This window comes from Urocampus carinirostris, chromosome 5, assembly GCF_059441175.1.
Source record: "Urocampus carinirostris isolate Australia breed hairy pipefish chromosome 5, RoL_Ucar_1.0, whole genome shotgun sequence".
In the NCBI taxonomy this organism is placed as follows: Eukaryota; Metazoa; Chordata; class Actinopteri; order Syngnathiformes; family Syngnathidae; genus Urocampus; species Urocampus carinirostris.
This window is the reverse complement of record NC_142353.1, coordinates 21,721,657-21,735,562: the sequence shown is the minus strand read 5'-3', so window position 1 is coordinate 21,735,562 and position 13,906 is coordinate 21,721,657. Positions and strand designations below refer to the sequence as shown.

The 13,906-nt window shown below is 37.6% G+C and overlaps 1 protein-coding gene across 3 annotated transcripts in view; it reads left to right on the top strand.

The window, feature by feature from the left end:
* The window catches only part of nmrk1 (nicotinamide riboside kinase 1), a 191,301-nt gene extending 177,651 nt beyond the window's left edge, over positions 1-13,650 (top strand). The window contains exons 2-9 of one of the 3 annotated variants that reach the window (XM_088335086.1): positions 1,855-1,990; positions 6,265-6,355; positions 6,433-6,481; positions 9,023-9,185; positions 10,017-10,088; positions 10,185-10,291; positions 13,010-13,093; positions 13,188-13,650. In XM_088335086.1, the coding sequence (XP_088191212.1) occupies positions 1,962-1,990; positions 6,265-6,355; positions 6,433-6,481; positions 9,023-9,185; positions 10,017-10,088; positions 10,185-10,291; positions 13,010-13,093; positions 13,188-13,261 (669 nt within the window). In that variant the 5' untranslated portion in view covers positions 1,855-1,961 and the 3' untranslated portion in view covers positions 13,262-13,650. Of the gene's footprint in view, positions 1-1,854; positions 1,991-6,264; positions 6,356-6,432; positions 6,482-9,022; positions 9,186-10,016; positions 10,089-10,184; positions 10,292-13,009; positions 13,094-13,187 lie in introns of those variants that run through there. The other 2 variants (XM_088335087.1, XM_088335089.1) reach the window with 2 other exon arrangements.
* Positions 13,651-13,906: the final 256 nt, after the last annotated feature.

Below are 13,906 nucleotides of genomic sequence, written 5' to 3'. Positions count from 1 at the left end.
ATTATTTTGAAGTTTTAATTATTAATACAATTAGGAATTATCCATGATGTTTGCATCATTTGGCTTCAGAGACTTTAGTTAGGATAATTATAAATGCAAATTTCTTTGCCAGCCAATCGAGAGTGTTAGATTGCGAAAATTGTGAATTAGTGATGGTAATTCCAGCTCTTTTTAGAGAACCGGCTTTTTTGGCTTGACTCACTAAAACAAGCCGGCTCTCTGCTCTCAAATGGCTCTTCATTTGTTTTTGTTGCTTTTAGCCATAACCAATTATTATGTAACAGTATGCACCAAATGGCTTAAAAATGGGATGTTCAAAAATAAAAAAGATACAAAGCAGAAAAATAAAATAAAAAGAGAAAAATAAAAAGGATACAAATGCAAAATCATAAGCAAAAGGTAGGGGGAAAGGAACAAAAGAAGAAAAATAAAATACAAGGAAAAAAAAAGTAAAGGGAGAAAAAAATCTGGAAAAAAGTAGTAAAAAAACCTGTGAATAAAGAAACAAAAAGGGGAAACAATAAAAGAAATAAGGAAAAAGGAGGGAAAAGTAGAAGAGAAAACTAAAAACGCTAGGGAAAAGGAAACAAAAGAAGAAAAAAAACAAGGAAGAAATGAAAAAAAAACAGCGTTCTCCATCCGGGCACCGGTGCTGTGGAATGCTCTTTCCCTGAGATCCGTTCTGCAACCTCAGTGGAAATGTTTAAATCCAAGCTTAAAACACACTTCTACTCTTCTGTAGCATATGAACAACCTATACTTTTCGTGGACAATATCTCTGTATTATTTGCAACATCCTTTGCTGTCTGGTAATCCTGAAAAGGGGATGCCACATGTGCGTTCCCTTCTCAAGGTTTCTTCATTTTCCTCATGTTGAGGTTTTTGAGTTTTTCCTTGCCCTCATGTTGGTTCCAGATCAGGGGATGGTGTAATAATAGTCTGAAAAAATAGTCTGTGTAATAACCTGTGAAGCCCTTTGAGACTCTTTGTGATTAAGGGCTATACAAATAAAAATGACTTGACTTGACTAGAAGAAAAAGAAGAAAAAAGCAGGAAAAAATAAGTAAAAAGCTAAAGAAAAAAATATAAAGATAAAGATGAGATACGCTAAAAAAGAAAAAAAAACTAGGGAAAAACAAAACAAAAGAAGAAGAAAAAAAAGAAGAAAAAAGGAAAATAGTAGAAAAAAAGAAAACGAAAGCAAGAAAATGGAACCTCAAGTTAGGAAAAAAAACGTTTTGGAGGTAATAATAAAACATGCACAAAATGAATTGATAATCCTACCATAAATTGCTATTCTACTAATCATAATAGCATCAATCATAATAGCCTTTATATATTTCACTTCACAGTGAACTTTTGACTCATTTATACTTATCCTTACACTAACTTTTAAGTATACTTTTATACTAAGCAACTTTAAAGTCAAGCAACTTGGACACGACACAACAAAATGTAAAAAAAAAATATGAATTTTCATTGCAACAACAAAAAAGCTAAGAAACACAAGGATAAACTTGACATTATTTAATGTAAAAAAAAATAATCACACAACTATTTGTGAAACACGCTATTTCTGAAAAACACAGAAAACATAAATTAAAATATTTACAGCTCTACAAAAATCAATAAAAAAATGTAACCTTATAAAATCAAAAATGTAAAGTCATTAACGAAATCTATGGGGAAAAAATGCATATTGATCAATCTACAAGAGGGAAAAAGCGTCTTGGAGGGAAGCGGCTCTTGATTAGTGGGTAACCAGCTCACTTCAACGGAACGGCTCATAGAATCGAGACGTTCGTGAACGACCCACACTAGTGTGAAAGTATAACTAGTCTTACAAGACTTCAGCTCCATTTGTGCACGCTCTGAGCATGCTAGCATATTTATTTTGCACTATATAAGAAGTAAACAGTATTTCCTGAGCTAATATCCACTCGTGACTTTTGCAAACAGAAATGAAGACACTAATTGTGGGAGTAGGTGGGTGAGTAAGACTATTTTTCACCGTCAATATCCCCCTTTCTTTTCTTTATGTATGGTAACATTTTAACCGAATAAGAAAATAATATAAAACGTAGAAATTGAGAGTGTTGAAGACAAGCAACCGTAACAAAGTGTGGATTTTGTTTGCGGCTCGTGACAAACACGCGGTTGGCTGCAAGACAGTTCAACAATAGTTTTGTGCAGACACGTTGTGTATTTTGGTCAATGGTTTGTGAAAATCGGTAGATGGGAGATTTTTAAATAACTCTCCATAACTGTGCAACTCTTGAATGAATGAATAAATGAAACTTTTATTTCGAACATGACAAAAGCAAAAACAAAACAACAAATCCCCAAAACAAACCAAAAACAGTGTTATCTTACACGAGAGTAGGAAGAAGCATATGCTTATTAAATCCTACCTCTTTGACATCATTAATAACTGTGCTCCACAGTTAGCTGTTCTGTGTATTTTCATGTAAAATAAATGAATATATGTAACCGCGTTGTACGTGTCCCACCAAAGATCCACATTCACGCTGGACTGGATGATGAGGTTTTTATTATTACAGTTCTGCAAATGGATGAGTCACAACATTAGCTTTTTCTGCTGGGTTTGATCTCTTTGATCTCTTTGTAGTACTCTGGTTAAACTGACAACAAAGCATATCAAAGAGCTGTCTTTTCACTTTACAGAAAATACATTTTAGAATATCACAATACATTTATAAATCTTTGCATTTTAACAAGATACTTTTAACAAGAGATCGTATAGTGGATTTTTAACGTTTACAATGAATTCAACATGTTTTTCTTTACTCTGAATTTTAACCAACATCATCCTTTTTTAATGTATATGAAAAAATAGGAATAAAAACAATAATGAGTATAAAAATGGGTACAATTTACCTGCAAATGGATGAGTCACAACATTAGCTTTTTCTGCTGGGTTTGATCTCTTTGATCTCTACAAGGGGAATTAATATTTAGTAAAACAGAAACAAAACGAAAATAAATCAAAACAGCTTGACAATATCAATCACATTACTATGCATGGTGAGAGATTTGTCAGCTGGGGTTATAATGTTTAAAATTAACTTATTTTGTGGAGCACCAAAAGATATGTCTTACCTTTGTAGTACTCTGGTTAAACTGACAAAACCCCGCCTCCTGGTCACATGTTAGAAGCCAAAACCAAACCCCACCCCATACCAGCAGATGGCACTGTTGGACTCAGCATTGCAGGACATTTACCAAAAACTATACACATATTTTAGCAGGAATTTCAATAAAATAAAAGTTATTATCACACCCGTTACATACACCCCCCTGAAATTCTGCTAAATATGGGTGTGCTACACTAAACAGAAAAAAAATCACATGCCAAAAAGGCAAATACTGATGAAAAAGAGGACACGAAAACTGGTACAGTATTACAAGGAACAAACTGAAGTGCATGTCAGTTCTAAAACTCTCCCAAAAAGGAGTGTGAAAAGAAAGGAGGCGATCAAACTCCTAACTAAGCACAGACTCAAAGATGCCTGTTACATCTCTGAAATATCAAACATTGTTCCTGTAGTTGTAAGTGCTCACATAGGCACAATTCTTGTTTCTTACTCAAGCTTTGTTACTCAAACTGAAAGTGCATCTCTACTGAACTTAAACTAGAAACTTGCAGATATTGCGGACAGATGATTGTCACCTACCACATGGTCATTCATCTGACAAATAAGACGACTAGGAGGCCTGATGGACTGGCGGACCCTAAGACCATAACGGTTAGGTTGAGCACAAATAACCTGAGCTTGAAGGTAGGCTAGCATGTTGGTCAGCTGCATTATGGGTGCTCACACTGGAACTTGCCTCTACTCTATGTGTCGCACCACCTGGGGTAGAACTATTATCAGAGGGGATGGGGGTAAACATGCCCCTGCCCCTGCCAAAGTGAATAGGTGTGTCAAATTGTGGAGCTAACACATTGCTCTGATTAAACATGTTTCAAAGATTAACAGAAAAAAATGTAAATAAGTCAAAATCACAAAATAAATCAGCAGCCTTCGTATCACTGTGACACTGCACTGTAATGAGCTAAACAATATCGCTCATGTAACTAAAATTTCAAATACTGTGAGCTCATGTGGCAGGTAGGACAGTCCTCGGTTCGGCGAGTTTGATAGAAGTCACGGGTCACGGCACCAATGTAACCGCGTTGTACGTGTCCCACCAAAGATCCACATTCACGCTGGACTGGATGATGAGGTTTTTATTATTACAGTTCTGCAAATGGATGAGTCACAACATTAGCTTTTTCTGCTGGGTTTGATCTCTTTGATCTCTTTGTAGTACTCTGGTTAAACTGACAACAAAGCATATCAAAGAGCTGTCTTTTCACTTCACAGAAAATACATTTTAGAATATCACAATACATTTATAAATCTTTGCATTTTAACAAGATACTTTTAACAAGAGATCGTATAGTGGATTTTTAACGTTTACAATGAATTCAACATGTTTTTCTTTACTCTGAATTTTAACCAACATCATCCTTTTTTAATGTATATGAAAAAATAGGAATAAAAACAATAATGAGTATAAAAATGGGTACAATTTACCTGCAAATGGATGAGTCACAACATTAGCTTTTTCTGCTGGGTTTGATCTCTTTGATCTCTACAAGGGGAATTAATATTTAGTAAAACAGAAACAAAACGAAAATAAATCAAAACAGCTTGACAATATCAATCACATTACTATGCATGGTGAGAGATTTGTCAGCTGGGGTTATAATGTTTAAAATTAACTTATTTTGTGGAGCACCAAAAGATATGTCTTACCTTTGTAGTACTCTGGTTAAACTGACAAAACCCCGCCTCCTGGTCACATGTTAGAAGCCAAAACCAAACCCCACCCCATACCAGCAGATGGCACTGTTGGACTCAGCATTGCAGGACATTTACCAAAAACTATACACATATTTTAGCAGGAATTTCAATAAAATAAAAGTTATTATCACACCCGTTACATATACACATTCATATTGGCTCTGTGGATACGCAGTCTCTTCATTATAATCAACATCACCATCATCACTGTCACAACCTCCATCACTGTTTTTATACTATCAGAATAATTTAGTTTTACCCCTCTATTAACTCTATAATGCTAGTAATCACTTAAAATCATTCAGTCACCAACAATGACAATAATAAGAATTAATACAAGATATAATAATAATAATTTATCATTATTATTTATTATATTAATATAATAATAACTCCTGATTGTTTTTTTGGGGTTTAAGGAGAAACAACTGTGTTTTTTTGAATCTTGCATGTGTATACTGTCCCCTGGTGGTCAAAGCATGCGCTCCGGGGTGGAGTAATAAAGAATGTTGTGCCCTAAATCCGAGAGGTCATCGTTATGTACAGTCACAGAACACTCGAGTCGTCAGCGTGCTGTAGCAGTCCGCCGTGCTTACGTGGAGGCCACTTTGCTCGGGTCAACGTCCCGTTAAGGCAATATATGTAAATTGAAAATGGATAATAACTTGTTCAACTTTTTACACCAGTGCCAATACCGATTTTCATGCGGGTATTTTTTTTGTTCAACGTCAACACATGCTGTCATAACTAATTACCGGTAATTTAAAAATGTAGCCAAAAAAGGTGGCCTTTTTGTCACAATCGAACAATTTATTAAAATATGTAAAAAATGTACGGGTTACAAACAACTGCATTGAAGTGTCAACACTTTATATGAAACTCATTGGAGAAAAAATACAATTCAAAATCAATGTTAACAGGGAATTTAAATATTTACTCGGATGTATACAGTATCTCCAATCATCCATTATCTGCACCACTTATCCTCAGTAGGGTCACGGGGGTGCTGGAGCCCATCCCAGCTATCTTCGGGCAGTGAGCAGGGGACACCCTGAACTGGTTGCCAGCCAGTCGCAGGGCACACAGGGACAGACGATTCGCTCGCTCATTCACACCTTGGGACAATTTGGAGCGGCCAATTAACCTAACATGCATGTTTTTGGAATGTGGGAGGAAACCGGAGTGCCCGGAGGATACCCACGCAAGCACGAGGAGAACATGCAAACTCCACACAGGAGGTTCGATCTCGTGACTTCAGAACTTTGCCGCACACGTGCTAACCACTGCGCCGCAGTGCTTCCCAACATAAAAAATGTCCTTTGAAAATTGTATACCGTACATGTTTTGTATTATTAAAAAAATGTACATTATGATTTTTCTGCTCTACTTTTAGAATGACCAATGGAGGTAAATCCACTCTTTCCAGACTTTTAAAGGAAAAGATACCGAATAGTTGTATCATTGCACAGGATTCCTTTTTTAAGGTGAGTCATTCAGAAACCGGGCAGCAAATCTGTCAATTAATGTGAACAAGTGGATTCATTCTCATTCTATTGTCCAGGACGATTCTGTGGTACCAGTGGACAGTCAAGGATTCAAGCAGTATGATAGTAAGGAATATATGATTTCTTTTTTTTAAACCCATAATATGTGTAAAAGGTATTGTAGTATGGTCAGTAAAATGTGTTTGCTAATTAAACCCTTTTAGGAACTCCATGGCAATGTTTTGAAATACCTTAAGTTTCAGACTACAGAGCAAACCTGATTGAAAGCCGCATGCTCAAATATAAGAACAGAACTTATGTCCATGTCTTACATGATGTTGTCTACAGCTCTGTTGCTTTTCAGTTCCGCTTGAGCTGTTTATGGTGTGTGTTTTCAAATCATGTGACCGTTCAAGATTGACATTAGAAATACGAACACATATTTAATACTAGGACGAAAGAAAACGCAAATAAGGGCCTATATTTCTAGACAACAGTGCCAGGGCAACCATATTGTGGTGAATAGTGCCAGATTGCAGCACAGATCTGACTTTTGTTGTCATTGGTGGATCAACTTACATATGCTTGTTATTGTCCCCCCGAAGATGAAAGAAAACTTTAACGACCTGATATTGACACAGATGACGCAGAAAGAGAAGTTTAGCATTTTTGATGGACGACTTCCATTGATGTTCAATTCGGATGTAGATAAATGAGGACTGAATTTGTGGGTAAAAAAGGTGAAATGTTGGATGTATGTTGTAAATTTTAAAATAAGTTCTCTAAAACCTCCCATTTTACATCTGTTATGTATCATATGAATAATGTTGACAAGAACATGGACTCATTTATCTCAAAAGGTGTCAAAAAATTTTCCAGCTTTCATTGTGGTCTTTTGTATTTAGAGCACATGCATTGTGAAAAAGAGCAGCTTCAGATTCAGATTCAGATCTACTTTATTGTCATTCTAGTACACGTGTATACAGAACGAAATGTCGATGCATCTGACCCCCACAGTTTCCTTGAATGTACAGATATAAATAAAGTTGAATTGTATTTTGGCTACGTATAGTATTTTACCATAGTGCCGATAGTGCAAGAAGAGTAGCTAACCAGATGTGCAAAATGGGCAGTCAGGTTAACAAGTCAGGTACACAGTAACATTAACACTGTAACAATAACGCTGTAATTACAATAGTGCAGAGAGCAATGTGCCAGGAGTGGCAAGCTATAAAAAAACTGCCAGTAGTGCAAAAAGTCAGATTAGCAGCCGTTTAGATTTAAGTTAACTATATGTTAGATTGACCATTTAACAGTCTAATGGCCAGGGGGACTAGACTATTGTGGAGCCTGGTGGTCCTGCACCGCACACTGCAGTACCTCTTCCCAGAGGCTAGCAGAGTGAACAGTCCATGATGGGGGTGAGAGGGGTCCCCGGTAATGTTCTTAGCATGGGATAGGCAGCGCTTCTGGCCAATGTCCTGAATGGAGGGAAGTGTAGTCCCGATTATTTTCTCTGCTGTCCTCGTTACCCTCCTCACACTACCCCAGTCGGTAGCGCTGCAGCCTCCACACCACACAGAGATACAGCTGGTCAGGATACTCTCTATGGTGCCCCTGTAGAATGTGATGAGGGAGGGTGGGGGCAGGTGGGCTCTCCTCATCCTCCGCAGGAAGTACAGGCGCTGCTGTGCCCTCTTAACCAGTGATGCAGTGTTCACGGACCAGGTGAGTTTGTTTGTAATGTGCACCCCTAGGAACCTTATACTGCTGACAACCTCCACAGCCTTGTTGTTGATGCAAAGTGGGGCATGGTTGGGCTGTTTTTTCCTAAAGTCGACAATGATCTCTTTAGTTTTGTCAACATTCAGGACCAGGCTGTTGTCCCTGCACCAGCCCACCAACTGCTCCACCTCCTCTCTGTAGGCCAGGTCGTTGTCATCCCTGATGAGGCCCACCACTGTTGTGTCGTCAGCATACTTCACGATGTGGTTTGTGGCGGACCTAGGGACGCAGTCGTGTGTCATCAAGGTGAACAGCAAGGGGCTCAGGACGCAGCCTTGGGGGGAGCCCGTGCTGAGGTAGATGACATCTGAACTGTTCTGACCTATCCGCACTGATTGGGGTCTGTCACAGAGGAAGTCCAGCAGCCAGTTCCGCAGGGGGGTGTTGAAACCCAGGAGTCTCATTTTGTCTACCAGATGTTGTGGGATGATGGTGTTGAATGCTGAACTGAAGTCCAGGAACAGCATCCGCACATGGGTGTTCTTCTCCTCTAGATGTGTCAGGCTCAGGTGAAGCGCAGAGGAGATGGCATCCCTGGTGGAGCGGTTTGTCCTGTAGGCAAACTGAAAGGGGTCGAATGAGGAGGGGAGACTGGAGGTGATGTGCTCTTTAACCAGCTTGCCATTTTCCTCCGTGCTGCCACGAAAACAAAAGAAAAACCCTCTTTAAATGGAGCAAAAAAGTAGTGGCTTTTAGTCCAGAATTTGAGGTAAACCTTTCAGGAAGTGTATGGCAATGTTTTCAAGTAGATAATGGTACTATCAATTTTTGGTTCTACTCTAATTTTTTTGCGATTTGAGACAGGTTGTCTCCAGAAGTTCAAGTCTGTTTTGAGAGGTCTAGACAATAACAAAACATTGTATTTTTGCATGACCCTTCTAGCGCTGGATGCTCTTGAGATGGATGCCATGCTGAGCTGTTTAGAATCTTGGCGAAAAGACCCCCAAGCTTTCTTGATGAAAGAGAATGACACTGCGGAGATGACGTCATCAGATGACCAAGTATTTGTGCTAATTGTGGAAGGGTTCCTGATATTCAATCACAGGTTAAAAAAAAGAACATTTTGCAATTACAGTAATCCTTTGCTGTATCGCAGTTTACAAATTTCCATTTCGCTAAGTCGCAGATTTTCATCGTGCATTGTGTTCTGCTTTCTGATTGGCTAAACAGTTGCCCTGCCCCTTTTCTGCCTCTGTCTGCTGGCACGTCAGTGACCTTGTGGTCTGAGTTGTAAACATACGTAAAACAGCTTGACGAAATGACATTATGTATGCGCAAATCTTCTTCAACTACAAGTTTCTCATGTCAACAAAATGCCCTGGACAGACAAAAGCACCAGCTGCTGGGGCAAAAAGGCAGAAAAAAATGATTTTTATCACCTACAAAGTTGAACTTCTACACCTGGTAAACCTTCTCTGGGTTACATTTGTTTTGTTGACGCTTTTTAGTGCCTCCCTAGCATTTAAAAAAAATGTTTGATAGCAGAAAAATGGATATGGTTTTTCTGTAGTGAAAACAGGAGCTATTTTCAACATTTTTCAATGAATAGATGGATTCAGTATGTGTTTCCTTCCTTATAAGGTTTGTATTTCTCTTCGACGCGCACAAATAAACGCATTTGCGCTGTATTTGAAACTCCCTTTCTTACCTTCACCATTTTCATCAAATAAACATGACTAGACAAGACTCTTGTGCTTAGGTGCCCAGTCTTTTTTGCTGTCATGAAAAAAGACACGATCCTTGACCCTGATCTGTGAACTGATCCAAACGTTGACTTTTCTATTCATTTGCTTCCTATCTATTAGATAGACTAGAGTAGATTATAGTACTAAAACACAGATCAACTTAAATCAACTGTCGTACCTTTTGTTTGCAGGCCGTTGGTTGAGCTAATGAACAAAAAATACTTTTTGGAAATACCGTATGACATCTGCAAAGAGAGACGAAGGTTTGTGTTTTTTCCTCAGGATTATAATTTTTTGTAATAATAGTATTTTCTTGGCATTTACGTCAACATGTAACCACTCTGACATTACTTGCCCAGTTTAAGGGTCTATAAGCCGCCTGACCCACCGGGCTACTTCGATGGACATGTGTGGCCCATGTACTTGAGGAACCGCCAGGAAATGGAGAACACAGCAACCGGAATTGGTACGTACTGGACTCATACAAAGTTTAAACGTAAATTAGTTAATGTTGGGTGCATCCTATTGTCGCGTATTTGGGAGGTAGGTAATTTTTTTAGTCTATACTCAAATTAATTTGAAGTGGCAGACATAATATTTCTGTTAAGTTTGTCTTTAAAAAAATATATCTTAAACGGCTGAAAAAATGTCTTAATTAATCTAAAAATTGAGTGTGGCTACACACACAATTTCACTGTGACTTCTTTTACGAGGTAAGCTTCTTTGTACTTTAATCAAGACACATGGGGAACAGTTAGGCAATCTGGCATAATTCGAATCAGATCAATATTCCCTGGGTCACTCCAATTCGAGGAAATAGAGTAAAAAGCCAACAGAAAAACAATTTACAGGAGACAGTCTCAAGCAGGAACCAACCATTTCTTTCTGGGCAGGTAGCAATTGTGCAGTCTCATGGACTCATTAAGACCAGAGTCACATACTTTGTCAGCGAGATTAAGCTGGAGGCAACAAGTGGCGGGTCTTATTTTCTTTTACCCTCCAGCAACTTCTGGTAGCATATGTTAGTGTTTCCAGACTGAACTCCCGGACTAGAAATATTTAACAAAATTAAAAAAAGCAAAACAAAAAAAGAAAATAAATGGCTATCTTTGCTAGCACGTGGCCAGAGAAGTTGTTATTTCACTGTCCGAAAAACAACTGGAAGTTTGTTAGAACTTTAACATCCTCTTCTGCACAAAGTCTGGGTGTTGCCCTTAGCGACACCCATAGCAACCTCTCCCACCTTTGCGTAATGTAGATGGTGGGGAAAGCATTATATCATAAATTGAGGCAACTTTGAAACTATCATGGGTTGTGATTTTATTAGATATTCATTCAGAAACCAGAGAGAGGCTAGATTCAGTCATTTATAACAGTGGATTGATTCAATCAATAAACTCAGTTCCGAAGGCAAGTTTTCTGACATCATTCATCATTTTGTCTGAAAATTAGATAAGCCTTAAAACATTCCATTGTTAAAACTTCTGTTTTTCTTTTTGTGACCTCTGGAATCCAACGGGGGAGGATCAAGAGTGAGGAGGACGGAATGTCCAGAGTTGCAATGTCAGACTTTCAGACTACTTTTTTGCCGCAGCGAATAGTTGGGTCAATCAATTACTCAAACCGAATATTGATGCATCAATTCATTGGGTAGATGAGTTTACTATTTCTATTAAGCTCATCCAGCCTTTCAGAGCACCACATCAGTTTTTAGATTTTATCAGAAGAACTGATGAATAACCCCATAATTCATTGATTTGAAGGTGGCTATACGTCAATTTAGTTATGTTTAACTACTGTTCATAATTTCTGTCCACTGCAACAAATATTACTTGTAACCAGTGTTCCCTCTAAGCTGCGCGCATGCGCAATTGCGCACTGCTCGCACATTCTCAGCACAAGAAAATCTAGCCAGCGCACAAAAATGAGGGCTCAAAATTACTAATTAAGAAGCGACTTAAGTCAAAGTTACAGTGCATGAAGGTAAAAATACACGGGTTACCCTGACGTTGTGTCCTAAATGCAGTATTTTGAAGTCAATGTTGAACGAAGTTGAAAAGTAAAGTCAGTAGAGTTTGTCGAGAACCGGCTTTTTCGGCTCGGCTCATTAAAAGGAACCGGCTCTTCGGGTCGTTTTTGCTTCTTTAATCCCAACATGACCAAATATTATGTAAAATTATGCACAAAATGACTTAAATACCAAAATGAAAAAGTAGTGAAAAGCTGAGAAAAAAAGAAACAAAAGGAAGAGAAAAAAAGAAGGAAAAACTTAGAAAAAAAGCCAGAAAAGAAAGAAATGTAGGAAAAAAGTAAATAGAAAACAAAAAGAAAAAAGTAACAGCTCGGAAAAAATTAACAAAATGAGATTTTTTTAAAAGGAATTTTAAAAAAGTAGAAAAAAACATGGAAAAAAGAAGAAAAAGTTTGTGTTGCATTCAAATAATTTCCAATTATATCAAGTGAATCTTGTTGCCAACATTGTACTTCCACTAAAAAATATGATTAAGTACAGTTCTGTATCTTACAACTGACTAAATAAGCCTCCAAAAATGTTAATATTATGCGACAAAATATATCAGGAAATCAAAAGAAATGGATATCTTGTGAAAGAATTGTAAGAACAAACGACGTTTGTAGGCCGTACAACCTTTGCAATCGTACATGAGTCAATTCATTCAAAAGAGAAAAATAATTTTGCATTGCCGGAAACTCAGCAAAATGTAACTTGATGTCAAGTTTTGGACATGTTTGATAATTAATTATCTTGCCACACTTGGGATTATGGTTGCTCACTGTTGTTTCAAGCGTTGCTCACCGACTTTGTGTGAACGCTCAGACCCGTGGAAAATTAGAGGGAACATTGCTTGTAACCATCATGCTATATCTTGTGACCATGTAAAACTCAACCCATTAGCATCCTGAGCGTTACTAGTAGTACAGTACACACTAATGCACAGTAAACAGTTTCACCTTACTAGTGACATTTACTACTAGTGCACTCCTTGCACTGAATTATAGTGCTAGTGAAGAAAAACAATGAAATCGTAGGTTGGCATTTCAATTATTTGTACTATTAGGATGACGCCATTTTCATGTATACTTCAAGGAATGCAAATCCAATTTGGAGTGACCCTCCTGTTTAAATGAATAAATACATTTACATGTCATGGGTATTTTTTTGCAGTATTTTTAGATGGATTAAAGTCAAAGGAGGAATCACTGGCCAATGTGTATCAAGATGTTAGTCAGGAAATAAGTATGCTAAGAGGTAAGTTGGTTGCATTTACAGTATTGTACCTGAAAGTCTTAACATGCTCAAATGTGTTTATTTCAATTAATGCCTTTCATGTTGTTATTTACAGAGGAGGACCGAAAAAGTGTATCTTTTAGTTTTTCTGCTCTTAATGAATTGGGTGAGCTTAAATTAGAAGTCTGAACCTGTGAAATTGCATTTCATTTTCTTTCTCTGTATGTTTTCATCAATATACTCTGATCATAATTTCTTCTTGTACCCTAAATTGCCTAACATTTTTGAACACTTTACTTAATAATGTTACATTTTTTAAAAATAATTTCGCTACTCATGTGAGATAATACCTTAACTGACTAGTGTGAAGCTGGGATTTGGGGATTTTCCACCGACTTCTGTTTCATTTCTGTCATAGCCTGCTCTGTGTCTGCACATTTGGTATATAAATGTTGGTCCGCCATTTTGAAAGCGCACTTGTTAAACCATCACAGCATTGCTCTCTACTCACAAGGCCAGAATATTATGTTTTATTTGTTTTTGATGAATTTTATTGTAATAAAAAAACCTGACCGGAACAGCTCAACTCCAGCGCTTGTTTTACTCTTCGAGTCACACAAAACGGCTTTTAAACGAACAGGTGAAGTCATAAAAGACTGTCCTTCATTTCCCTCAGACTTTTTGTAATAGTTTTAGACTCAAAATATGCCTGGAGAAAAATTTTAAAACAACGTCTTACTCAGTACTCGTAAATGAAGAAATTCAAGTATTTTGAAGCCCAGAGACAAAATCGATATGGAGTGTCTTGGCTAAGTGTTCATTTGTCAAGTACCA